The following is a 27,524-nucleotide window of genomic DNA, read 5'->3' as shown; positions in this document are numbered from 1 at the left end:
CTTTTGATGTCATATTTGACTGACTACTCACTGAATCTTGATTTATCTACAATGTTCATTGAACAAATTACCCTTGCACAAAACAGCATGTTATTGCTTAATGTTTATTCTTCTTGTTCTTAAAGAATAAACAGGACAGGAAACTTAACAAAAATAGAAGTTGTCAACGACTCAACGTTGACTAAAAAAGGAAATGACCATCTACGATTGACTAACTGGAGGTGGCTCCGACCATTTTTCCACATGCATTCTAGCCTTTTCAGCCTGCCAAGAAATGCACAACAATATATAATTTTATTGTTAAGATGAAGGGTTTTGATAAAAGGGGGGGAAAAATGGAAAACAAGTCCCAGAGTTTTGCATTTTCCTGGAAAAAGATATTACCTCTTTTTCCCAATCGCAACGATACGTTATAAAAGCCAGTATTATCGTCTGCAAAGCTGTCCCTCCGAAAATCATTCCTGCCCACATGCCCTGCAGTTTCCAATTTTCATTTAGAAGCACAAAAAAACTTTAATAAAAATTGTCAAGTCATCCATGTATACAGCATGATTTAAAAAGTATTTACACAATCAAATTACTTATAATTAATTTTGTAACATGATAAAAAATAAAAATGATAAATAACTGCTAAGAAACAAATAAGGAGACCAACATACCTCAAGACCAGTGTTGAGAACCATACCCATAAGAACTCCAAGAGGGACTCCAACAAGGTAATAGCAACCTAGATTAACATAAGCCACTTTTGATTGCCATCCTGATCCAACTGCAACCCCTGTAACAAATATTGCATCTCTCTATTAAAAGTTCTTTAACACGGACATTATATAAAAGTTAAACTCTTATATATTTTACATAAAACAAAAAAGTAATGTAATTACCGGATAAAACTGGTTGAACACTGTTTAGAAGAATAGTAACGGCAAGAAGGTAAGATATCTTCTTGACAGCATTTAGGACGTCAAGGCTTGATGAGAAGATTAGAGCAAATTTATCTTGATATATCATTATTAGTACACAAAAGATTAACCCAATCACGGTGGATTGTGCCACTGATACCACTGTTGCGAATTTTGCTGCCTTTCCTCTTCCAGCACCCAGTTCATTTGCTACTCGCACTCTGAAAAAAATAAATAATAATTACCAGGTTCTTCATTTGTTCAAGTAAGCAAGTGAATACTCCCTCCGTTTCAATTTATGTGATGTGTTTTATTCCAATTTATGTGATCATGTTTTATTGAGAATGAAGTTAAAGAAAGAGCGAAAGATTTATGGTCTAAAACAATCCAAAAAGAATTTTGTGGCTATAAATCTATCTTATTAAGGGTAATATGGGAAGTATATATAGTTAAATGTTACCAAATATAAAACTGTATTATTCTTTTTTGAACGGACTAAAAATGAAAGAGTGAAATACAAAATAAGGTGATGAAATACCAATATATATATATATATATATATATATATATATATATATATATATATATATATAGCTCAACAAGCCTAACACTTTTCAACTTAATAGGATAGTCCAAGTAAATAGTCATCAACTTAACCAATGCTCAAGGTACTTTAATGTTTTTTGAATGCTTATTTATAATAGGTGCGTAGGTACTTTTAACGTGGAAACAATCACTTAACATAAGCTAAAGTCCTTAAAGGAATACAAATAGATGTAGCTGCTATGGGTGTGATTGATGAAGAAAAATATACTATCTCGTAGACTAGAATATATGTGTCAAGAATTCTTGTCTTTATATATTTATATCGAATTTACGTCCAATTTTGTCTTCCTATGCACATATAAGTTGAAATGGAGGAGTAGGTAGACTTCTAAAAGAAAGCTTTAATTTTGCCTAAGGGATTAAAAGCAGATACAAAGAAGGTTACATAATTGTACACCTAACACATTGTTTGTACCTTTCATGCTCAATCGACTATTTACTTTATATACACTAACCTATGTGAAAAAATTAGAAATTCCTGGTGGAATAAAATTAAACCATCTGGTATTTTCAATAGATGATCGTAATCATCCATTTCCTCCTCCTTTCTGGTTTATAAAAACTAAAATATGAGGACAATCATTGAACTTATCAGTTCAAACTCTAATGTGAATTAAGCTTCAAAAGCAAACCAAACGAATGACAATCGTTTGTCTAATCGTCACTATCCATTTGTCTATTCCACAACTCAAATGGTACAAAAAGAGACGAGGACATCATTTTCTAAATGAATGGTGTAGGATGTTTATAGTATACGTCTTTGTGTCAATTATGATGCATCACACATGTTCAGGTCGAAAAGACTCAATATTGCTTCTCTACCTGTTTAAAAATCAAGGACAGACATTCGCTTGTTAACTTCATTAATTATTTCTTCTTATAAATAAAGCACATGAACCTTCTTAATTTTATTCTATTAAAATAGACCTTACTTTATGCAAATATATTTATTTTTCAAACCATTTTTATATATAATAAATAATATTTAGATTATTATCATAAATTAATTTATCTCTAGTTTAGACTTATTACTTGCAAGAATCTCTTACTTATTACTCTTTCTGTCTAAATTTTCTTTACATAATTTTCTTTCTTTTTTAGTCTGTCCCAAAGAAATGTCACAGTTTTATATTTAGGAGTAATTTAACTTTAAAAATTTCTTTCACGTATATAAGAAGATTTATAACTACATAAATATCTAAAATTTATTTTAGACCATATTTCAAAAGTATTTGTTTTTTTTTAATTACATGACTAATAACGTCACATAAATTGTAACGAAGAGAGTAGTAACAACACTAAAATGAACACAAGACTATATATATATATATATATATATATATATATATAAAAGTAAAGAAAAATACTAATTACCCGGTGGCAGCTAAGAAAGCAAGTGGTATCATCATCTCCCAACCATTAATATTCATGCTGCAATAGAGTATGTCAATATATAGTATTAAAATAAGAAAGTTAAAAAAGAAAAAGGCGAAAGATAAAAATGGAAGAAGGCGATTCGAAAGAAAAGAAATGTACGTGAAACTCGAATTGATTATTATGTCATATGTGTAGCTACTTTAGTTCAATTCAATAAATTACGTGGGGAAACTAAAACTGAAAAGGAAACCAAAGAAATGACGAATGGCTTACCAGATGGACAATGCATCAAGAGCCAACGTTGCATTCCCCAAATACCCTGTCATCAACATCAATATCCTATAGTACCAATTCTCCAAGCTACAAATAAATGTTCAAAACATAATTATAAGATTGTAATCACAATTTTTATTCCCATATCTTGTCATCAAATACTACAATTAAGTCAGATATTCAAGGAGATTTTATAATTAAAACTATTAAATATTTTTATTTAAGAGTGGTATTAATTTAATTTTTTTTTACTTTCGTCCACGCTAAAAACTATTTATATTCGATAATCGAAAAAAAATATAAAATTTATATAATTTTTATATATAACATATATATATATATATATATATATATATATATATATATATATATATATATATATATATATATATTAAAAAAATATTTTTCAATTATTATTTTAAAAGCTGCTATAATGTCAATTGTACCAAAGCATTATGCCAGAAGCGGCAGAGAGTCGAATGAATTCCCAAAGTCCAGAAAATGCTTGTGTAGAGAAACCAGTCCACGTTTCTGGACATCCACCACATGCGGTGTACCCAAACAACCCAATAAACAACAACCACCACGATATATCCAGTGCCACGGCGGCTCCGACTATCCCAAGATTCATTTTGTACACGAACAACCAACTAACCACCGTGTGAATCGCCAGCACCGCCAGTGAAACCCAAGCGAGAACCGCCATCTTCAGCTGGCTCTGCAAAAACCTTTGTATCGGAAACTGAAACGCAAAGCTGAAGTGCAGCGGAATAAACCACAGCGCCACTACTCCTGATAGTTCTGCCACGTCATCCGGTTGGCCTAACGCTTTTAAAATTGTGGTGGCGAATATGTACAGCGGCAGCAATAGGAAACAACATAGAAATAGAACGATCCATGATCTTTGCATGTATATTCCTAACATGTGGTGTTTTTTAGCTCCAAAAGCTTGTCCGCATAGCGTCTCTAATGCACTCGCCATTCCTAGCTACATTTCCATGTCAAAAATTATACCCAAAAAACAGAAGTTACTCACTCACTTTCGTTGATTGGTAACCGAGTAAGAAATTCTAACAAGAAAACCGAAAAGTACAAGAAATAATCTACTAGTAGAGATGAATTAAACATGTAACCTAAAAATATTTCTTGTTTGAACTACCTTTGTTACTACACTAGAAACTTAATTATCACAATTTGTATATATATAATTAATATTGAAGGGGGATATACATACAAGGAGGCCAAAGTTGAGGCCAACAATGACGGTGTTAGAAATGGAGATGGCAGCAAGTTCAACTTCACCAAGGTGTCCAGCAAAACCTTGAGTAATTACGTTCATGGTATAAGTCGCTATACGGCTGAAGATGGATGGACCAGCGATATGCCATAGTTTCTTGGTTTCGATCCATACTCTTGTTTTTAGATCTTTATCATCATCTTCATCAACTCTTTCAACTTTATTTTGCGACAGCAACCAGTCCGCGGAGGTTGCCTCCGCCAGCAACGGTTGCCTGTTTTCCTCCTTATTTTTAACGCTGCCCATTTTGTAATATATATACTAGAATAATTAAGGCAGAGGAAGGTGTAAAATTTAGTAGGTGGTTGCCAAAAGGAGAGTTGTATGAAAAACTATGGGCAATTTTGTAGGGAAGTTTATAGAAGAACCAAAGTATTATACGATGACGGCCTAAAGTATTATATTCAGCGTAATTGGACTGATTTTTTTTTTTCTGTTTTAAATTACTCATGCAATCCAATGGTTTAGAAAATTTAATTAATGCCAGCTAAGTAGTTGTCCATTTGAATTGTTACCGGTTGTTTGTTTGGACTCGTTTTAATACTAATTGAAATCACATTTACAGTCAGTAGTACTAATTAAAATTACATTAACAGACAGTAATCTGAATGAATCGTATAATCGAAATTACACTTGTCTTAGACAGATCTATCCATGTGATTAGAGCTTGTGAAGTAAACAAGAGCAATAGATAATTGAAAACCGTTCTGTTTTTTATTTTTATTTTTCTGTTTTGGTTAAAAAAGTAGTAATTATCATAAATTATGCATCATCTGTCTATCTATATCAATATTCTATATCTCTATATAAAATAGGAAAAAAGAATGCTCACTTGGCACATTTGTTTGGCCAAGAAACTCAATTACTCCCTTCGTTCATTTTTATTTGGCATGTTTTGACTTTTCATGCTCCTTAAGAAATAATAAATAAAGTGTATAATTTACCATGATACCCATATTTATTGATGCATATTTTATTGGATTTGAGAAAATGATTTGAACTGAGTAATAAATACTGTGGGTATAACAGAAAAAAAATTGTATTTTCTTGATATGCGTAAAGTAACAAGTAGAAATAAAAATTTATTTTTAGTATATATGTCAAGTAAAAGTGAACGGAGAGAGTATCTTTTTTTCTCTTTTTTTGACCTTCCCCCTTTATTTCTCCATTTATCTTATTTTAATAGTTCAAAAAGTCTTTAAATGCAATTAATGACCTTCCACCATAATTGTTCTTTATTACATATCATAAGTAAATTTTGAAACTGAAAACGGTCTATCACTTAATTAAGGAATTTAAACAGGTTCTTCATTATTAAACATAATGCACGAGTACACCACTATATATACACTCATCCTTTACCTTGACTCTGTATTTGTTAGTGGATTTCATGGTTTCCCGTTTTCAATTCCATTGTTAATTTGTTATTATTAAATTTACGTGCTTGCTTTTTTTTTTAAATATCAGTGGTATCTAATTTTTTGTTCGCTCCATTAGATATAGTGATAATCTTCTGTTTTCTTACCGGTGCAAAACATCACTGTTATATATTATTTTTGGAACAAAACCAGCAATGCGGGATGAAATCCTAGAGTAAGTTGCAATAGAGTTGGCAGATTTAATTCACACAATTATATCTTATGCCATTAAATAATCTCATTTTCCATTTTGTTGGATTGCAATTGTTGTTTCATTTTCTGTTTTGCTTTCAAAAATTGGTCAATATCAATTTTCTTTTCTTGTTACTAAATAAATAAAGGGTTCGTGCGGCTATTGGAATCCGCAACAACATATATAACGCCTCGTCAATAACCTGCATTCATTCAACAAATAAAATATCAATGTGATTATTTAATAAGGTAATTACCTCGGTTGAGCCAATTCGAATTTGTAGAGGCTAGTAATTGTTCTGCTCCGCTGTCTTAAGTCGGTTGTGTTGTTTTAATTTCAATGGGATTTCATTTAAGATAAGGAACTTCACGGCCTAACACTGTGCGGTTTTGTAGCTATGATTATATATTCTCTCCATTTTAACTTATATCAATGTACTTAACTAGATTCAAAAATTGTTGTTCTACTCTCCGTTTCATTCAATATATATTTGAACGATTTTAAAAGCAAACGTAGTATTAAATGAAACGGACAACTAGCAAAATAAAAAATGGCTCCTTCTCAAGCAATTGAATGCCAACTTGATTATAATCGTGATTCATGACTTATTTTTTTTCATGATTCATGACTTGATAACAAAATATAGGGCAAAAGCAAACTTCGACTGCTCTATCCTTTACACATTAATGCTAGATGTGTGGTTATAGCACTTTTTTTCAATAATTGCTTTTCACGCTAAAGAGCAATTAAATGCTACTAGTAAAATTTGTAACCATTTTCTTTTCCAGGAAAATTTTGTTGCCTTCTTTTTTTCTATTCCGCTGTGAAATTTATTTAGAATCTATGACCAAAATATGTAATTTTTGGTTTAAAATTGTAAGAAAAGTGTATGTTGAAAAATGCATATGACAAATGAGACTTAACACAGATTTATTAATAAAAAGATAACGAATTTTTTGGAATGATCGTTAGAGATTAGTAACAAATTGAACCCGACAAATGAGATTTATACATCAGAAAGTAATATAAATGACAACTACTTAAATCACAAAAATATGCATTAGAACATGTGCTTAAATTAAAATACACGTACCGCCTGGTATGAACCAGGGCCCCGAATTAGAGGAAAATTTTCCTGAAATTTGTAAATATTTCACTAATGTGGAACCAACTGGGCCATCAGCCACAGTTTGAGAAATTTCAAAATGTATTTTAGCTAATATACCACCAGACATAGTACTTTGGTAACTTGAACTTTCTTTTAAAATTGATAATATTGACAAAGATAAATGACCATATCATTCTAATTTGGTGCAAGCTGAGTTGTGGCGGACTGTATTCATCCTTTCAGTTGCCTAAACTCATAAGAAAGTTATAGCTTTTCATACCTCAAATATTTGATCTTGTTGTTCCCACACCCTTCTTAGCAAGCTCAAAGGTGGAGCCATGTCACAACTGTATAATTTTTGTTTCTCTTTGATTTTGGTAAGTGGGTGGAGATATATCAGCTTTCTAGCTAGAAGATCATAAATTTGTGTAAATGATTACCGGGGAAATGACATTGTATAGCCGCTCTCGAAGTACTAATCGAAAAATATATAATTTTTGTATATGCATATATTTCTGTATGTTATACACAAAAAATATACAAATTTTATACATTTTTACGGCTCTACCGGATACAAATAATTTCAGCCGCGGGCAAAAAGTTATCTTTGCCCTTCTTCATCTCCATCATCATCAAGCCATCTACGAAACTATTTTTGGTAGGGAAAAAATGTTGTATATTACTCCTGCAATAGCAAGTGATTGGACGAATTTAACCTGTTAAATGTCTATATCATTCAAATTCCCTTCCCCTGCTCTCCTAAAGCTAAAGAACCAGAAATAATAGAGGGGCAAAAAGAAGAAGCAAAGTTGTTTAAGAAAATTTATATAAAGCCGAACTCCATAATATAGCCAGAGTTTGGACATAAATTTGGTTGAAAGCTCTGATTTCTCTGAAATATAATGAAAAACTGATGCTAATCCTCTGGTCTTTTGATTCATTCCTGTACAAAGGATGAAAGAAAAAGATAGTATGATCACGGTCAGACTGCTGCAGAGTCCACATGATAATAAGCATTTAGCTACATCTAAGACCTCATCAGTTTCTGTCTCTACAATAATAGCTACCAACACCATGCACAAGATCAAGTGATCGGAGCGCTTTACTTTCTTTAATAAACTTACTTGACGCAAATCTAGATTAGTAGACCAGTGAACATCGAATAGTTAAAAAAATACATACAAAAGCTACTGGAACAAAGACATTATATGTGACGGAAATGTTATACCAACAAATAGCACAACTATCTTCCAACATTAGCAGACCCCGAGTTTTCTGCTTGCGTGTGAGACCCTTTGTTAGTGAGTGTTAATGAATCAAGAATAATGTCGTTGACATTCATCTCGAATTTCAGCTTCTCATACCTAAGTTGAATGTCCAGTAGAAAAAGTTGGAAAATTTAGGCAAGGGAGAAAGATTTCTATCTACACAGCCAAATTGACCGGAGAATTATCTAGTTCGATATTTTACCTCCTTATCTGGTCCATTGACATCTGATCGTCATAATTGTTAAAATCAAGGTTTGAACTATTGTCCCCATGATCATGCCATACCATAAGCCCTGCAAATTTACTTGCTACATGTCATCTCCAGTATATGCTTGAGTAGTCGTTTTACCACAGTTAATATTACAAAGGGAGAAAGATTCTAAAATATCATGGTCTACTGTTTTACATACCGTCAATCCAAAATTTAGTGACCATCCAAAAAGTATTCCGAGGGGCACTCCTACTAAATAATAGCTGCCTAAGTTGACATATGCCACATGTGCCTGCCAACCAGATCCAATTGCTACGCCTGAAAACATTGTAGCAAATAATTAACTACTACAATACATGGTTTTTCATATATATGTAGCATCTAATACTTTGAGATGGAATTAACTTATAAAGAATCTTTACATTATCGATGTATTTTAACCTGTTGTAGTAGGTATCTTACCTTATTTTCTAGGCTACTAATTCTATTGTTATGAAAAGTTATCTCTAATTATCTTTTAGTACATGATAGAGCAAAAATTGTTTTACACTGTCAATATATAAAAGTTAAACTCCTTTAAGATTCCTCACCTGAAAGAACTGGTTGAATGCAATTACAAAGGATTGTGGTTGCCAACAAGAATGCAAATCCACACACCATTTTAGTGACAGGAGTACTTGACGTGAATATCATTGAAAGCTTATCAGGAAAGGCCATAACTATTGACCAAAATAAAATGCCCAATGCTAAAGTGTTTAACAATGCAACTTTCGTGGCAAACTTTGCACGGTTCCCATTTCCAGCTCCAAGCTCATTTGCAACACGTACCCTGTATTTAAAGAAAAATGTATAGTTACCGGATGAAACTTTCTTATGGTACTATAGCCCAATAAAACTTCAGTGGCAGAAAATAAGAAGTGACATATGCTCTTTTCTATTATTAGTAAGCATTCATGTACCAGAAGAGGAAAGATAAACACACCATAAGCTAAACTTGATTTAAACGGTAGAAATAAATTCAACTATTTGATGAACATACCCTGTTGCTGCCAAAAGACCTAGTGGAATCATGGATTCCCACCCGATGATTGTAACACTGGAGAAGAAAGAACATCACTATTCGCAAAATCAAGGACAAAATAGCATTTAGTAGAGCTGAATATACAATAAAAATAAACAAACCAGATAGAGAGCGCATCAACTGCAACCTCAGTATTGTTCATGTATCCCGACACAATAACTAGCACTCTAAAATAAATATGCTCCAACCTGAAATATCAAACATTTCTATGCCTTAAAAGATTAATCTGTATGTAGACATATGCAAATGTGAATATGTTCCTGATAAAAGAGAGAAATAAGGGACAAGGAAGGATACAATAGCATCACCCCAGAAGCCACAGAGAGCTTAAAGAAATCCCAAAGACCAACAAACGCTTGCATAGAGAAACCAGTCCAAGAATGAGGGCAACCACCAAAGACAATGTAAGCAAGAAATCCCAACACCGAAATCCACCAAGAGAAATCAAGAATGAGGGCAGTCCCAACAATTCCAACTCCCAGCTCATATAGAAAAATCCAACTCAAGACCACATGAAGAGCAAGTGTCCCACCAGAAACCCAAGCAATTACCGATGTTTTTAGCTGACACTGCAGGAACCTTAACAAAGTAAACTGAAAAGGGAAGCTCAAGTGCATAGGGATCAGCAGAATTGCCACTTTTCCAGTCAATTTAGCCACTGCTTCTGGCTGCCCCAATAGCTCCAATATAGGTGCAGCATAAACAAAAAGAGGCAACTGTAATATCGAGCTGATAAATAACACGATCCAAGAACGTTGCAAGTATACACCCAACATGTGGTATTGCTTTGCCCCATAAGCCTGGCCACACAATGTCTCCAGAGCACTGGCCATTCCCAGCTGACCAATCAGTAATACTTCAATAACATCAACAAAATTTCAACCAAAAAATTTATATAAAGAAGCTGATAGTTTTCTCCATATCAGACCTGGATTTAAATTAACTAAACCTCATTATTCATTTCTTATTTTCTCATTTTACAAAAATCAATCATTTGGTGAGTACTTTCTTTCTTTCGAGTTTAAATTCTATATACATGCGATGTAAATAAAAAGGTATTTAAACAATCTGATTACTTATACTGTAGTTACAGGTAAAAGGGTAGCCCGAACAATCCCGCGTTTATGCAGGATCCCGGGAAGGACTGCACCCCAAGGGGTATGATGTAGGCAGCCTACCTTGATGCAAGCATTAGTGGCTGATTCCACGGGCACGTGACCTATAGGTTACACGAAGACTACTTGATCGCTCCAAGGCTCCCCTTTACTGTAGTATAGGTAGATATCTCTATTTTGATTAAGCTCTGATACCATGACAAAACACATCGAATCACCAACTCTAGAACGAAAGAAGAGGAGAAGAACAGGGGACGAAAATTGAGAGCACATGCAGAGCTCAAAGCTATTCTTCTGTATGAAATGAATTGTGTACAAAAACGTGTAGGCTAGCCACTATATATACATGTATATAACTACTCTACCCAACTGACAGCTGTAACCAACTGTTCACTCAAACTTCCACTAACTACATAATTAACTACTTTAACTAACTTCCTATTCAACTGACCCAGCGACTAACTATGGTACATGCAACTAACTATGGTACATCAAGGCATGTAGCTAACTCCTTCACAAATTACACCCTCCCCCAAGTTAGGCGCTATGAAGATATTATTCATGCCTAGCTTGGACAATAAGTAATGATGTTGTGTGACGCCTAGCCCCTTGGTGAGAATATCAGTTGGTTGGTCTGAGGAAGAAACATAGAAGAGCTGAACTAAGCCAATTTGCACCTTCTCTTGAATGAAATGACAGACGATATCAATATGTTTGGTGCGTTCGTGAAATACTGGATTGGCAGCTCTTTGGATGGCAGATTTACTGTCACAAAACATGGATACAGGTTAGTGGATGGGCATTCCCAATTCCTCAAATAAGCCAGCCACCCAAACAACCTCAGCTACTGTTGAAGCCAAGCTGCGATATTCAGCTTCTGCTGAACTTCTTGATATGGTTATCTATTTCTTGGACTTCCATGAACTGATGGAATTGCCGAATTTGATTAAGTACCCACTGATGGACCTCCTGGTGTTTGGACAGGAACCCCAATCAGCATCACATAAGGGTGTGAGCTGAGAAGAAGCCTTTGCAGACAACAAAATCCCTAGGCCAGGTGACTGTTTCACATACTTGACCACCCTGATGGCAGCCTCCATGTGGGACATCTTGGGGCAATGCATGAACTGGCTGAGACATTGCACTGCAAAAGCAATATCTGTCCTAGTCATAGTCAAATAAAAAAGTTTCCCAATCAACCTTTGGTACTCACCAGGATCATCAAGAACTCTATCATCACCAACTCCAAATTGAGTATCAAACTCAAGTGTTGTAAGCTTCTTATTGACTTTTAAAGGTACTTTAGCTGGTTTGGATCCGGACAGCCCCATAGCTGAAATGAGCTCTAAAACATACTTCCTTTGGTGCATTAGAATTCCCTCCTTACTCCTTGCAAATTCAATGCCTAAGAAAAATTTCAGTTCACCTAAGTCCTTGATTTTGAAAACATATTGTAAGTATTCCTTAGTCTGTTGGATCAAGTCAGCATCATCTCCTATGATGAGTAAGTCATCGACGTAAATCAAGACTACCACTATTTTCCCTTGAACTTTTCTGGTGAACAAGGAATAATCCAAGTGGCTTTGAACAAAACCAGAAGCTGTCAAAGCATATGTGAGCTTGATATTTCACTGCCTAAAGACTTGTTTAAGCCCATAAAGTGATTTAAGTAGTCGATAAACTTGTTGATCTCCTGTACAAGAGAAGCCCTGTGGTAATTCCATATATACTTCCTCAGTTTAATCACCCTGCAAAAAAGCGTTATAAACATCCATCTTGTGAATGTTCCATTTATGCATAGCTGCCAAGGAAAGGACAGTTCTTACTGTCACCATTTTAACAACTGGGGAGAATGTTTCTTGATAGTCTAACCCCTCTCTCTTATTATATCCTTTTGCGACCAATCGTGCCTTAAACCTTTCCACTTCTCATGTACACTTGTACTTGATCTTATAAACCCATCGACAACCAATAGCTTTCTTCCCCTTTGGTAAAGAAACCACAGTTCATTTCTTTGTTGTCTTGCAGTGCTTGGATCTCTGTCTGCATTGCCTCTATCCACCTGGGATCCTTAGATGCCTTTGCATAAGACTTAGGCTCAGTAGTTGTAGAAAATTTGGTGATGATTTCAAATTACTCCACAGTATGGCTGGATCTTTAACAGTAACATATTCCATTTTCAGGCCCTCATCAAGGTGATGGCGTAGGAATATCATTGCTTTGGCACGGTCTTGGTTTGATGCCTGATTTTTATCTTTGATGGTGTCTGCCAGACACATCGCATCAAGATGAATTTCGGCATCAAGCACCAAAGACATGTAGCTTTTGCCCGATATATCCAGGGCTACAAACTCAAGTTTAGAAAGATTTGACATTATTTAGAAAAAGAAAGTTTGTACCTCTGATACTTTCAAAGTATTTGCTCGAGATGGCAGAGTCTCGTGCTGATAACGTGTTATAAAATAAAGACTGTGAAGTAATGACAAGTATAGAGAGAAACTGATATATTATTCAAACTTCAAACTTCTGTACATAATGAACTGAATTCTCCTCTATTTATAGAAGAAAGGAAGCTGTTGTGTAAGCTGCTACTGCAAGCTGCTGTGTAAGCTGCTTGTAAGCTGCTGTGTAAGATATAGATAATTTTCTATCATGGGTAATATTTATCCATAGCGGAGTACCGAAAGGATAAGCTTCTTCAAGAGGCTTATTTCCAATAGAGTACTAAATAGATAAACATATTTATGGCAGAGTCTCATATGGATAAACTTCTTCAGGAATCTTATTTACAACGGAGTATTAAATGAACATCCATAATATAATATATTCATAACACAAATCATTATTTCCTCCACCTTTGTTTTCTCTTCTTATTTCTTTAATGTTTTAAATACATACTCAGTACTCGGCCCCTGAACTCAATCCCGACATAACTCTCGAACTTTTATTCAAACTTCAAACTTCTCTTTTATTCAATTTAGCTCCAAAAATTCTTCTTAGCCCGAAATTTCAACCTACACAAGAAAAAATATGTAATGAGTATAAATTATCCATATTTTAGCTCAAATACAATTAAAGTGTAGCAAATAATAGGTGTAAAGTAGCCAAAAACTTGTATTTCTAGCCTACCATCAGATCCACCTAGGGAAAATACAATACTTCAATAACCATATTTCGTAGCATCGCAACGTGATTCATCTTATGGGGGTATTCTAATCCATGTAATTCATGAAATCCCTTCTTTTTGAATCATTACTCAATCGAAGGTCATCATTCTCTTATCATTTATCATAATTATACTCTCATTCTACTATCAGGGCAGCATTCCATCTCTTTTAAATGCCCCTGGTCTTAAACTCCTCTTAGTTCATTCAGACTATACTGAGCTTTTTATAACTTACGGAAACTATCAGCTCTCTTGTTTAGATGGGTTTAATCTGAGGACTTACATATTCTCGTCACCTTCTCACTCACCTTTGCTTATCCTTACTCCTGTCTACCTAAAACCTTATCTCTCTACAATACTTTAGCTTACGACCTACACATATCTATTTATATTACTCATAACCTTCCTTTAACTTACTAGCACCATAGATTTCCTTATGTTATTCTGAAACCTCAAGTGAGACATCACGTCATCCCTAACTTTTCTTCACTCTCTTAACTAGACCTCTCAATACCTGGAAAGGGTGAGCTGGAAGATATGCTACTGACGACGCCACTATCATTTCTAGATACTGAATCACGACACTTCTAGACCTCTATCTAAAGTATAGACTATTCACAACATTCTGTACTTGAGTATCTCGTACCTTTTTTACCTTTACCTTTCTTACCTTTAAATCTCGCATTGTATCTTCTATCACTTTCATAACCTCCCTTCCACATAGGTGGAATTCACATCCACATCTTAAAGCTCTACTATAATACATGCACCTATGGTGCATACACAATCCGGCGGGAGCTTCATACTGACTTCTTGTGAGGCTGGTACTCTTCTAACTGCTTTATCGTAGAGTTGTTATAGAATATGGCCGTTGTATTATCTCTCTAGTACCTCTACTATTAAGGGTGATTTTGTAATGTTCTGAGTCACGATTTCTATAATCATCTGGGTCTAATAATCGGATTCCTAATTTACTTATCTATTGTAACTCTCGAGCTTCCTCTTCTCTCGCAGCCTTTATATAGACTTAAGTTGTCTTCCAATATGCGGCTCAGGGTATTAGTTATTACTTTAGCCTTTCGTGGATGCTATGGAACATCCATGTTATAATCTTCTATCAATTCAAGCCTTTGTCTGTGACGTAGTTTTAGCTTATATTGGCCCTATAACTGTAAGAATGTCAACATATATGCTTCATGTATAATACTCTAAAATCATAAGTGTTGTCATAATGTAACTAACTTTGGGCCATAGATCAAAATAATTCCTTTTGTACCTTCTCCGTTGTCTTTAAACGTAAGCAATTACTTTTCCTGGTCGTTCTGCCACTTGTTGCATGAATACTTGGCTTATCTTAGTGCCCACGCATATTGGAATTGTATGCAACTCGTATGACCTCGAATATTACTTTTGATTTTTCTTCATGTTCATTAGTCACGATAGGTGCCACTTTCTTATGGAGTGCATACAATGTCTTAGTGAGACTGTTGTTACAAGATCATTTCTTCTTCAGGTTACTATGCCTAGGTTGAAGCCTTCTTCCTTATTTCCTCAGCTAGTCTTTTGTTGTAGTACTTAGGGGAGACCCTCTGACTCTTGTAAATCTACAAGCTTATTACATTATATACCCGACGGAATTTTTGATGTTCTTACTCGCCTATAATTATCCTTAGTTACTTACCTTCGTGCCTTGTGCTCATAGGTTTACTTTTGAACTTGAATTTTGATTGTCTCCCCTGTGTCACTCTCTTTTATTTTTGTAACACTTATACGATACCTTTAACTACCCCGACTTATATCTGAATATTTTTCCAGGATTACGATCTCGTATCTGCGAGACTGAATTTCCTATGTTGGGTTTCACTATGTTTATCTTGCATGATCTGCTGATTTATCTTAGACCTCTTGTCTAGCCATAACTAGGCTCTTCCTGAATCAACTAACTACTCGTCGGTCCATGCTCATATCTATATATTATGTAACCTCTCTTGGGCTATGTCTTTTGTTTTAACTTACCTTTCGCACTGGCTCCTAATGTATCAAGTGTCCATTCGCACTTATTTATCAATTAACATCCTGGCAGGGAACCTTTACTGCATATTCTTAGCATCGTTCTTACATAACATTTTGGAGTTGTAACATATCTATAGGATTTGAATAAATGTAACATCATTCCTTTCGCCTTTTTACCACATTATTCCTTTCCCATTCTATATTTACCTGAACTACTTAACTCCGATTCAATACCATATTACACCAGCTTCACCCTTTTGGGAAGTACTAACATTTAATTCTTTGAAGTTTTACATGTAGATATTTTAACTCTTCATCGTTGGTGTCTTATCACATCTTCAATGACCCTTACTCGCCTTTCGGTAACCATTCTATACCAGGGATAACTAAATTTCTTACGCACGAGGGTGAAATCTAGTGTAACTGGCACACTTAGTCCCTTAATCTTAACTCGTCTCATAGCACTTGCTAAAGGGAAGCGTCTTCCTGAATGACCTTTAAAGGTTATTCTTCTGTTGTCCACTCTATTATTGCCAGAATACGGTCTCTGAAATTTTCACGATGTCGACTATTATCAAATCCTTCTATCCCTAATTCATGTTCAATTTTTATCTTGTTTACTAGCCCATACTAATTTCTATTACTTCGAGGGGTCTAACTTATCCTTCTAGTAATCACGTTGGAGTCACCAACTCATTTCTCGAAATGAGAATATGAATTTATGGCTTATACTCTTTTATTATCTCAAGGCCTATCTCCTCTTGTCTTTTTCTTCACTTGACTATAGACTCTTTCATCCTGCCATATATTGATTTACCGTTACCACCCATTTATCACATATTGATTTACCGTTACCACCCATTTATCACATCTTACTCATAATGCTTTATTTACTCTCTTCTTATTCTCCTGCTAATATTTATGTCTATCACTTTATTCTAAAAACTATAACAAAACATTCTTTCACTTTAGCTCCCCTTGCTCCATCTCACTGGCTCTTCAGGTCGCCTAAAATTCTCTCTTTACTAGGGATGGGAGTCATACTAAGGTAAATATTTATCCCTTCTAGGATTTCGGTACCTATCTTCTGAGATTTCTAAACATTCTAGTATTCACATCTGACTGTACTATTCTTGAGTGAACCACCTAGGTGTCTCACAAGAAGAACTATTACCATGTTTGCAATATCCTTCGAAAATATTAGCTAACGCTAACAATCCATCCACCATTTTGGGTTACTTTAACCCCTAGTTGGATCCTGATATCCGATTCTTCTCTTAAACTATATATGTTAGCTCCCATAGGGCATAGCTAAGATGGGTGTGACCATTTATACATACCTCTGTTACTGTTGAAAATAACTCAGAATGCCTATATTTCTCTGCTTGAATTGGAAATACTTATAATATTTACTAACTGGGTACCTCGTACCCTTCTTTACCATGCTTCTTTTACCCGTTGAAACTTATATTTAACCTTCTGATACTCCTATGACTTGCTATTCTCAGGGTGTGTTAGATATTCCCATCATAGGGTCGTAAGTAGGAAATATGCACATCTTGTATGCACGATCTGCTAGGGCCTCAAACTGGGCCATATCGTCAAGAACGCTCCCTCTATTAGTGCACTTACTTGTTGTTGTGTTAGCCCTTTGGCTAGCTATAATCTTTATAATTGCAAGCATCCATGTATCATAAGCAAACATAAGTCCTGGCTCAAACTCTTATGACTTAGCTCTATAGCATGATTTGAATTTGAAAGAATCGTAACAGACTCTTAAATTCCTTGTAGCTTCCTATTTATATAATGTGGTGCGCAAACCAGCTATAAACAAGACTCGACTAGACACGGCTTGTAGACTCCCTAGGACAGAACTACTTTGATACCAAGTTTTTCACGCCCCAAACCTAGGGAGGTATGGCCAGCACTCGATGCCATACTCGGCCTGAGTGTACCACTCTATAACTGTAAACTCTGGAGGGGTAACCCTAAACTTAAGCCAGCGAGGCCTACCTGCAAGCTGACAATACCAATCAAGGCCGATGAAGCCATATTCTGAATCATCGGAAAATAATGTTTATCTTATCTGAGGGGTAGACATACCCAAAATCTCATATACATAACTGTGTTGGCTGACGAGGCTGCCATGAACGTCTATAACCAGCAATACCAAACTGAACATGTACACAGGGTTGTCAAAGGCACAATACTAATATACAAAATATACAAGACTCGTCTACAAGCCTCTAGAGATAATATAATTGTATCAAGGTCGGGATAGGGCCTCGACCTACCCATCAAACCTTTATATATATAATGGATTTTAAAGGCTAGACCAGGTAACTCCGGGGGAGTGGAGCTTACCAATCAGGCTGATGTTTGGCTCTGTCTACTGGAAAGGTCTATCCGGCTATTTAAAAGGATCTGCAGGCATGAAATGCAGTGTCCCCGACAAAAGGGACGCCAGTACGAAATAATGTACCGAGTATGTAAGGAAATAACATAACTGAAAACTGAAACTGAAATGATAATATAATAACTGAAAGTAACTGGGAGTCAAAGATGATCTGAAGATATGCTTACCTGCTGATACTGACTCAACTCTCTCAATAAAGGAAGTAAAATAGTTGTCCGGATCTATAAGGCTCGGTACGTGTAACTGATTTGCCGTAGTAGGCTCGCTCATAGGCGCTCGTCCATAATAGGTTCAGTATCTCGGTCATTCCGGGCTCGCTCATAGGCGCTCGGCCACAGTAGGCTTGGTATATAACTTACCATCTGATCAGAGGTTGTCCAATAGGGGCCTTCCCACCAAATAGCTCGGTGGTGGTGAAAATACTGTAATATATATATATATATATATATATATATATATATATATATATATGTATAGACCCTCTGCTCTCTTGATTGAAAGAAGACAATACTTAACTAAATATAAATTTTCGATAAGGGAGAATAATGTAACTTATGAGACTAGGATAATGTACATAAATTCAGGAATACGAACTTCTCTTTATGTCTCGTTATCAAACGCATGTAGTTACAGGATCATGCCAAAATGAAGGAAAGGTTTAGCCTTAACATACCTTATCCACGTTGATTCCTTAATACCTTCCAAGCAAATCTTCAAACAACGCAACTCAATCTACAGGCTAAGTCAAAATCATTGCTAATCTGAGGATTTAAATTAGTGCTAATTAAAGGCTAATTAAACATAGCACAAGGAGATTCAAAATCAGTGCTAATTAAAGGTTAAGTCTGTAGCTTAAGCTAGTAGCTTGTTTACTTAAATTCGAGCAGCATCTCCCCTGTAACAATGGCCTCCTCCAATACCATATACCAACAACAACAACCAGAGTAATCCAACAACATATAAGTATCAATAACAAGATACCTTATAACAACAACAAGTCACAACTACTTCACGACGAGCGGCAAGCTCGGATTAAATACCTTTATAACCCTTCAACCCCATTATCATTCATTCTTAAATTTAGTAATATATTCAGTCTACTAACCAATACTTTTTAAAGAATTTCCAACCTTCTACTTAATTTCAAAGTTACCTGAAATAGCCCAACACAAGATAATATCACTTTGGACAACTTCCAAATGCTTTATAGACATTTCCTTGTCTAGTTACCAATTTCCTCAACAAGATTGACATATAAACCAATATAATCATACTAACAATATCATAGCCAATTTATTTCCCATAATTTCCGGCCACTTAAAGTTCATAAGAACAACGTTCAAAATAATCCATCAAGAACAACATCTCAAGCTAAACCAAGTATTATCTTGTAGTTTATCATCCTAACAACTTGAAATTTTAGCCATAAAACATCCCACAATAATCCTCAATGACAACACACCCTCAAAGAGGTGTTGTTCTTCACTAGGACTAGTTTTTGATGTTGAAGTATGGTGTAATCACTTGGATTCGCCTTCAAATCCTTATGGAATATGTTTAGGAGGGTTAGGAGGAGTGTAGGGATGAAGTTGGGTCGAAAAATGATAAAGAATGTTTATCCAAATCGTTTTTAAAGTGAAGTAGGTCGACCACCGCCTAAATGGATCCCAAAGGGAGCTGCTTGCGCAGTCTCGCGAAAACGCGAATATCTCTCTACTCCAATGTCGTATCGACAAAAGGTTTAATGAGTTAGAAACTAGACTCATAGATCTTAAATTTTCTGAGTGGATCATCCCGTAACTCCAAGTACATTAGGAGAAAAGCTCAGTGCAATTAAACCCAAAATTTAGTACAATTTATGAACGTAACTTGTGACGACTTTTGTCGACTTTTGTTTCACAACTCGCTTGACTTTAAAACGTAAAAAACGACTATCATATGACTAAAATACCTCATAAAATCACCTTCTTATCATGTTAATCACCCTAGTATCACCCCAAAGTACGGGTTATAACACTCCCAACTTGCCGACTTTCGACAAAACTTATTTTCTTTGATTCGTTTAGCTTCTAAACCTTCCAAACCTCTTGGTACTTGCAATTCATGATCTTACGTATTTGTAACCTCCAAGGCAATATTATTAACTTACTTTGTGTACTTTTAAATATGATCTCATTTCTGAGCTTACATCACTTGACTTACGATGTACTTTCGCGGACGAAAATATGGGGTGTAATATTATTTCCTCCTTTGGAACATTAATCCTCAAATGTTGACTAGTGCGCTTATCAGTCTCATAACATATATCTCTTATGAATACTTTAATATTGTCCTAGCTATCTACCCAAACTATTTTTTCTTAACCTATTTTTAACCCACCTAAATCGGACCAACCTGCCCATTTGCCAACCACTAATCATAGCCAATTTACTTCCCATAATTTCTAGCCACTTAAAATTCATAAGAGTAACTTTCAAAACAATCCATCAAGAACAACATCTCAAGCTAATCCAAGTATTATCTTGTAGTTTATCATCCTAACAACTTAACCAACATACAAGAAAGCTTAAGCACAATTATTAGGATGTTATACTTACCCTAACCAGTAGCAACAACTTGCAATTTCATCCAAACACAACCCACAATAATCCTCAATGATAACACAACCTCAAAGAGGTGTTGTTCTTCACTAGGACTAACTTTTCATGTTGAATTATAGTGTAACCATTTGAATTCGCCTTCAAACCCTTATGGAATCTATTTAGGTAGGGATTGGGTCGAAAAATGATAAGAATGGTCGTCCAAATCATTTTTAAAGTGAGGTAGGTCGGCCACCGCCTAAGTGGGTCCCATAAGGAGCTGCTTGCGCAGTCTCGCAAATATGCGAATATCTCTTTACTCCAACGTCGTATCGACGGACGGTTTAATGCGTTAGAAACTAGACTCGTAGATCTTATATTTTGTGAGTGGATAATCACTTAACTCCAAGTATATAAAGAGAAAAACTCACTGACATTAAACCCAAATTCTAGTACAATTTATGAACGTAACTTACGATGACTTTCGTCGAATTTGGTTTCATAACTCGCTTGACTTTAAAACTTAACACACGAATATCATAAAACTATAATACCTCATAACATCACCTTATTATCGTGTTAATTACTCTAGTCTCACCCCAAAGTATAAGTTATAATATTCCCAACTTGTCGACTTTCGACGAAACTTATTTTCTTCGATTCATTTAGCTTCTAAACCGTCCAACCCTCTTGGTACATGCAGTTCATGATCTTAAGTATTTGTAACCTTCAAGGTAACATGATTAACTTACTTTGTGTACTATCAAAGATAATCTCATTTCTAAGCTTACATTAATTGACTTACGACGTACTTTTGTGTACGAAAATATGGGGTGTAACAGGACTATCTGATACTCAATCCGAACATAAACTTTGATACTTAGGAGACAAGTAGTCATAACTTATGACATCTGAAATAGGATATAGGCATGTATGTGCTCCTGATTTCTTGTCTGTCCTCACATAATCCTTAAGCCATATTGGGGGCTTAGTTGTTCTTGATGACTTTCTTTTAGTCAAACCTGCTGCATGTGATTCTTCAACTTCTTCTAAGTGATCAACATGATCTGCTATATTTCCATGAGGCTCAGAAATCTCAGCATTCTCCTTATCAAGATCTTCTGAAGTACTGTGATCTTCTTGTGGCATCTGATTCTGTGGTGTCGTGATGGCTTCAGTGTGTTGAGCAGGTAAAATGCTTCTGCTTGAAATATCTGGATCATCCACTACACAAAAATCTCTGCAACTTTGTTACATCAGTGACTGGATTATTTTGAGTTGTTTGACAAATCTGAAAGAGAAATATGCTTTCATGGAACACAACATCTCTAATGATAAAACACACTTTGTTAGATAAATCATAAAGCTTGTATCCCTTCTGATAAACACCATATCCCAGCAAAACTGATTTTATTGTTCTTGCACCAAATTTATCCTGCTTTGGTAGTGCAGTTGCATAACAAAGACATCCAATCACTCTCATATGAGACAGAGATGGTGGTCTATTGTATAGAATTTCAAAAGGTAATTTGTCCTTCAGGACAGTAGATGGAATTATGTTTGTTATGTATGTTGTTGCTTCGACACAGGATCCCCAAAAATGAATTGGCAAATTGGCTTGAAATCTGATTACTCTTGCTGTTTCTAGAACATGTCTATGCTTTCTCTCAACCACTCCATTTTGTTGAGGAGTGTATGGGCAAGAGCTTTGATGCAAGATCCCATGATGTGTGAACAACTCATTGTAAGTCGTGTTAAAAAAACTCAGATCCATTATCTGATCTGAAAACTTTAATCATTTTTCCAAATTGGTTAAGTATCATTGCAATGAAGGTTTTAAGAATTTCAGAAACATCTGACTTCACCCTCATTAGAAACAGCCATGTCCATCTAGTATGATCATCAACTAGAGTCAAAAAGTAGTTCATTCCATTGTAAGTTGTGGCCTTATAAGGACCCCATACATCCATGTGTATGAAATGAAAAGGTGCTTCTGCTCTACTAGTGCTAACTGGAAAGGGTAGCCTTGTTTGTTTAGATAAAGGACATACATCACAATGTTGTAAATGAAAGGCTTCTTTATTCCTAAATGCATAAATTCTTCTAATAACTGTCATAGGCACATGACCTAATCTTCTATGCCAAACTACAGGTTCCATCATTTGTTCTACTGCCATAGATTTTATTCCATTTAATCCAGCCTCTTTACAGTGTGTCCTCAGCACATACAAACCCTCTTCTTCACTACCAGTCGCCTTCACTCTCCCAGTGCAGATGTCCTGAAACACAAAATGTTCAGGAAAGAACATAGCACAACAATTTAGTTCCTTGATCAGTTTGGACACTGACCAGAGATTGAACTTAAACCTTGGCACACAAAGTACATCCTTAAAGACATCACCTCCTGTTAATGGATTGTTTCCTATTTTTGTGACCTTAGCAGAGTCTCATGTGGGCATCTGTACATTCCCTACACTGCCTACTTTACCATCATTCAACAATAAGCATTCATTTCCTGTCATATGATTTGTGGCCCCTGTGTCTACTATCCAACAAACTACATTTTCTTTAACCAAGAGACACTTAACTGCCATGAGTTCACTTGTCTCAGATGTGGAAGCTTTACTGAGCATGTTAAGCAGCATATTGTATTGTTCCTGAGTGATCATTGGAGCAGCAGTGCTGGCTTGACTGTTTGCATTTGTTTCAGATTGCAAGGGACTACCACCAGCAACATTGGCTCTATTGAACTTGAAACCTGGAGGGTATCCAATTAACTTGTAACAGCTCTCCTTGTGGTGTCCTTTCTTGTTGCAGTAACCACAATGCATTAGTTTAAAACAGCCATCCCTTGTATGCCCTTTTCCATGACAATAGTCACATTCAACATTCCAATTTCTTTTCTGCTTTGGCACATTGTTTCTAGTTGTGAACATAGCGGCTGACTCCATGGCTTCTGCAGTGACATGATTACTTCCTGCCACAACTTTCTGACTCTTATCCTGAACAATTAGGGCATATGCTTGATTCACATTGATCACCTTCGACTTCATAAGGATTTGACTCCTTGCCTGGCTATATCCTTCATTTAATCCTATTAGAAACTGCAGTAAGCGTTGATATTGCAGATGCACTGCAAAATCCTTCGACTTCTCACAATCACATGAAGGAGGTGGCATTCATTGAATCATATTCATCCCATAAATCTTTCAACCTTTAATAATACACAGATACTGATGATGTACCCTGAGTCAAAGTGAAGATCTCTTTGTGAAGAGAATCCAGACGTGATCCATTCACTTTATTATATCATTCCTGCAATTCCTTCCGGACCAAATATGCATTCGAACGAAAAAGAATTCCACTCAACAATTCTTTGCTCACATTTCCAGTAAGCCATGAAACAACTATGGCATTGCACCTATCCCATTGGTGCCCTAAGGTTGGCCCAAATGTGTCCGTACTGATCGTGCCATCTATAAAACCCAGCTTATTCCTCCATAGGAGTGCAACTCTCATCACTTTATCCCATAAAGTGTAATTCTCCATACCTACGAACTGAATGCCAACAGATAGTGAACCAGGAGCATCAGAAGGATGAAGATACAGGGGATGGTTGTGGTCAATGGCCACTGGAGCTGGAGCAGATGTCCCCAAATAAGATATCTCATCAATCGCCATTAAAATTCTCAATTATACAGAATATAGAACTGTAAATTTGAAGAAATAGCAAAGGATTATGAACAAAATTGAAGATAACGAACAAATCTAGGGTTCGTTGCAGCTACGAATTAGGATTCGAATTTTCACGAGAAATGTCGATGAATCTATCGATCGTCTTCAATCTGCGAAGAACAATCCCTAGATCCCATCGACGGGAAGCTCTGATACCATGACAAAACACATCGAATCACCAACTCTAGAACGAAAGAAGAGGAGAAGAACAGGGGACGAAAATTGAGAGCACATGCAGAGCTCAAAGCTATTCTTCTGTATGAAATGAATTGTGTACAAAAACGTGTAAAACTTCCACTAACTACATAATTAACTACTTTAACTAACTGATCCAGCGACTAACTATGGTACATACAACTAACTATGGTACATCAAGGCATGTAGCTAACTCCTTCACAAATTACACACTATTAGTGCATATAACTTAACAATCCTTTTGCTTTTAATCCAAAAAGAATGACATACCAAGAAGCCGAAAGTAATGGGAATGAAGAAAGTGGTGGCAAGGGAAATGGCGGCGAGGTCACGGTTACCCAAGTGGCCGGCGAAGGATTGACTGATAACTGTGAGAGAAAACATGGCCAATCGGCTGAAAATGGAAGGTCCAGCTATTTCCCATATCTTCTTTGATTCTTGGCATGTTTTTTTGACTAAGTTATCTGCTTTTGATTCTTCTTCTTCTGCTCTGTCTTTGAAGTGTAAAAGGGGCTCATTTCCTGTGGTTGAATTCATTCTTCTGTTGAGTAACAGCATCGCAACGATAATTGTCGAACTAAATGTACGGTAGATCGGAAGGTTGAGAAAGACAACAATGTCGATCCAAAAATATAAATTAAAAGCCAGGTTGGGAAATTAAATAAAATATAATTAACAAAATTATTTATCAAAATTAATAGACAACCCAGTTAAAATCTTTAGTAAGCTACAGACAAAATTATGTTAAGTCTCGAACACGCAAACCTGCCTCCTAACCCTTTTTTACTGAGAAAGAGAAAAAACAAAAAAAAAGGTCAAGGTCGGGAAATGAGAAGAGAAATCCATAAATAATGCGGCCATTATTTTTTAAGAAAAATTAAAAATATTATTTATTCATGGAATGTGATTAGTTTTTTTAAAAAAAAAACTTGAAAAAATTATAAAGTTCCTAAAAATTAGTTTAGTATAGTTTTTCCGTGAATTTTTCTTCTAATAAAAAAACTTCAACTTTTATTCAAATAAAATATATATCAAAACACATAAACTCTCAAAATTATTTTCCAACACAACTTTAATTATTTTTTTTAAATTTCAACCAAATTTATATCCAAACGCTAGCTATATTTTAATATTGGATTCATTGTTTTCGAACACGTACTGAACTTTAGTCTTTGAAATACTAATGAAATATTAATTATTCAAGATTTATTTTAAGTTAAATTATGCCTTTAATCAGAATCTTTCGGTTTTTTCTAAAAGTAAAATTACGTTCAAGCACAATTTTAACTTTCAAATACTTTTTTATAACTTTAACTTCAAATAATTTTCTTTGAGCTTCAAAAAAATATTATTCAAATATCTTTTTTTGGTTTCCCACTCGATGTCCTATATCTACGTTGGGGCCCGACTAAATCTGAATTCGCGTCGGAAAGTCCCACATCTACCGAAGATACAAAGTGGCAGCTCAGTAAAAATGTTGTCATTTAATTTTCAAATATAACCTTTATATTTTTTTCCGATGAACTTACTGTTTAACTTTAAGGACAAAAAGAGTTCATTTTTTTACTTCATCACTTTATATAATTGAAGATTTCATATGATATCATTTTGAGTTTTTTTCACGCTTGATCCCTTTTTAACTATTATTTTAAAAAATAGCATCATTTATTATTTATTTCATAAAGAGAACTTTTTTATTATTAGAATATTATAAAAATAAGTTTAATATTTAAAAAGTTAACTGACTCACTAATTACATGAAGTACTTTTTTTTTCATCTCCATTCTCCCTTTCCAACATTCATCTTCTTCACTCCATTTTTTAAAAATTGATGCATATGTGAATGCCACCTAAATTCAAGATGTATTGATTTATATGTCTTTTATACTTTGTATATCAAGTATCACTTTAATTCAAAATGTATTTTTATATATAATTTTTGAATATTTATTTATGAAGTGCCATCTTATTTTAAGATGCATTTTTAATGTATATTCTAAATATATTTTATATGTCAAGTGCCATTTTAATTCAAGATGTATTTTTTATGTATATTTTTTTGTATATTTATATGCCATCTTAATTAAATTTAATATATATATTTTTATGTATATTTCATATGTCTAAGTGTCATCTTAATTGAGGATGTATTTTTTATGTATATCTTTTGTATATTTTATAAGTGTTAATTCAATGTATATTTTTTTATATATACGTTTTGTATATATCAACATATATTATTATCGAAGTAAGATCTTTATGTTAAGAAAGGAAGAAAGAAGGAAGAGAAAAACTCAAGAAAGATAATTAAAAAGAAAACGAATGGAACAAATTTAGAAAATTTATTGGTTTCGGCAGAAAATAAAATTAAGAAGATGAAGAAAAAGAAGGAAAGCTAATAGATAAAGAGAAAAAAAGGCATGATTTTTGTGCAAAGAATTATTTACTTTCCATTCAAATTGCTTATGTTTACGGATTAATAATTAATATTCTTATTTTAATGGAACTATGTGTTACAAATATAAATATTTTCCTGCCACAACTGTAATATTGGGTTTCATGCTAAGAATT

The 27,524-nt window shown here is 34.8% G+C and overlaps 2 protein-coding genes and 1 long non-coding RNA gene across 5 annotated transcripts; all 3 read right to left on the bottom strand.

The window, feature by feature from the left end:
* Position 1: 1 nt before the first annotated feature.
* Positions 2-4,806, bottom strand: LOC107769919 (protein DETOXIFICATION 27-like). The gene is made up of 8 exons (XM_016589177.2): positions 4,393-4,806; positions 3,605-4,146; positions 3,159-3,245; positions 2,883-2,939; positions 885-1,123; positions 660-778; positions 385-474; positions 2-264 (listed from the first exon to the last, which is right to left on the bottom strand). The coding sequence occupies exons 1-8, from the start codon at positions 4,699-4,701 to the stop codon at positions 202-204; spliced, it is 1,506 nt and encodes a 501-aa protein (XP_016444663.1). The 5' UTR covers positions 4,702-4,806; the 3' UTR covers positions 2-201.
* Positions 4,807-7,671: 2,865 nt separating this feature from the next.
* Positions 7,672-25,728, bottom strand: LOC107769918 (protein DETOXIFICATION 27). Of its 3 annotated transcripts, XR_001644504.2 has the most exons (9): positions 25,224-25,727; positions 10,032-10,573; positions 9,836-9,922; positions 9,693-9,749; positions 9,244-9,482; positions 8,853-8,971; positions 8,645-8,735; positions 8,403-8,538; positions 7,672-8,117 (listed from the first exon to the last, which is right to left on the bottom strand). XR_001644504.2 is itself a non-coding variant. In XM_016589176.2 (8 exons), exons 1-7 carry the CDS (start codon positions 25,509-25,511, stop codon positions 8,649-8,651), a joined length of 1,419 nt encoding a protein of 472 aa, XP_016444662.1. In that variant the 5' UTR covers positions 25,512-25,728; the 3' UTR covers positions 7,672-8,117; positions 8,645-8,648. The 3 variants fall into 3 exon arrangements, 2 of the variants coding, with proteins under 2 accessions (XP_016444662.1, XP_016444661.1); XM_016589176.2 differs by lacking the exon at positions 8,403-8,538 and having other exon boundaries at positions 25,224-25,728; XM_016589175.2 differs by lacking the exon at positions 7,672-8,117 and having other exon boundaries at positions 8,264-8,538.
* LOC142166834 (uncharacterized) lies at positions 13,649-18,478 on the bottom strand. Its single transcript, XR_012697258.1, has 2 exons — positions 18,393-18,478; positions 13,649-13,863 (listed from the first exon to the last, which is right to left on the bottom strand). It is a non-coding gene; the product is annotated as an uncharacterized LOC142166834 (long non-coding RNA).
* Positions 25,729-27,524: the final 1,796 nt, after the last annotated feature.

This window comes from Nicotiana tabacum, chromosome 12 (assembly GCF_000715075.1).
Source record: "Nicotiana tabacum cultivar K326 chromosome 12, ASM71507v2, whole genome shotgun sequence".
Classification (NCBI taxonomy): domain Eukaryota; kingdom Viridiplantae; phylum Streptophyta; class Magnoliopsida; order Solanales; family Solanaceae; genus Nicotiana; species Nicotiana tabacum.
The sequence above is the reverse complement of the archived record's forward strand: the minus strand, read 5'-3'. Positions and strand labels throughout refer to the sequence as shown.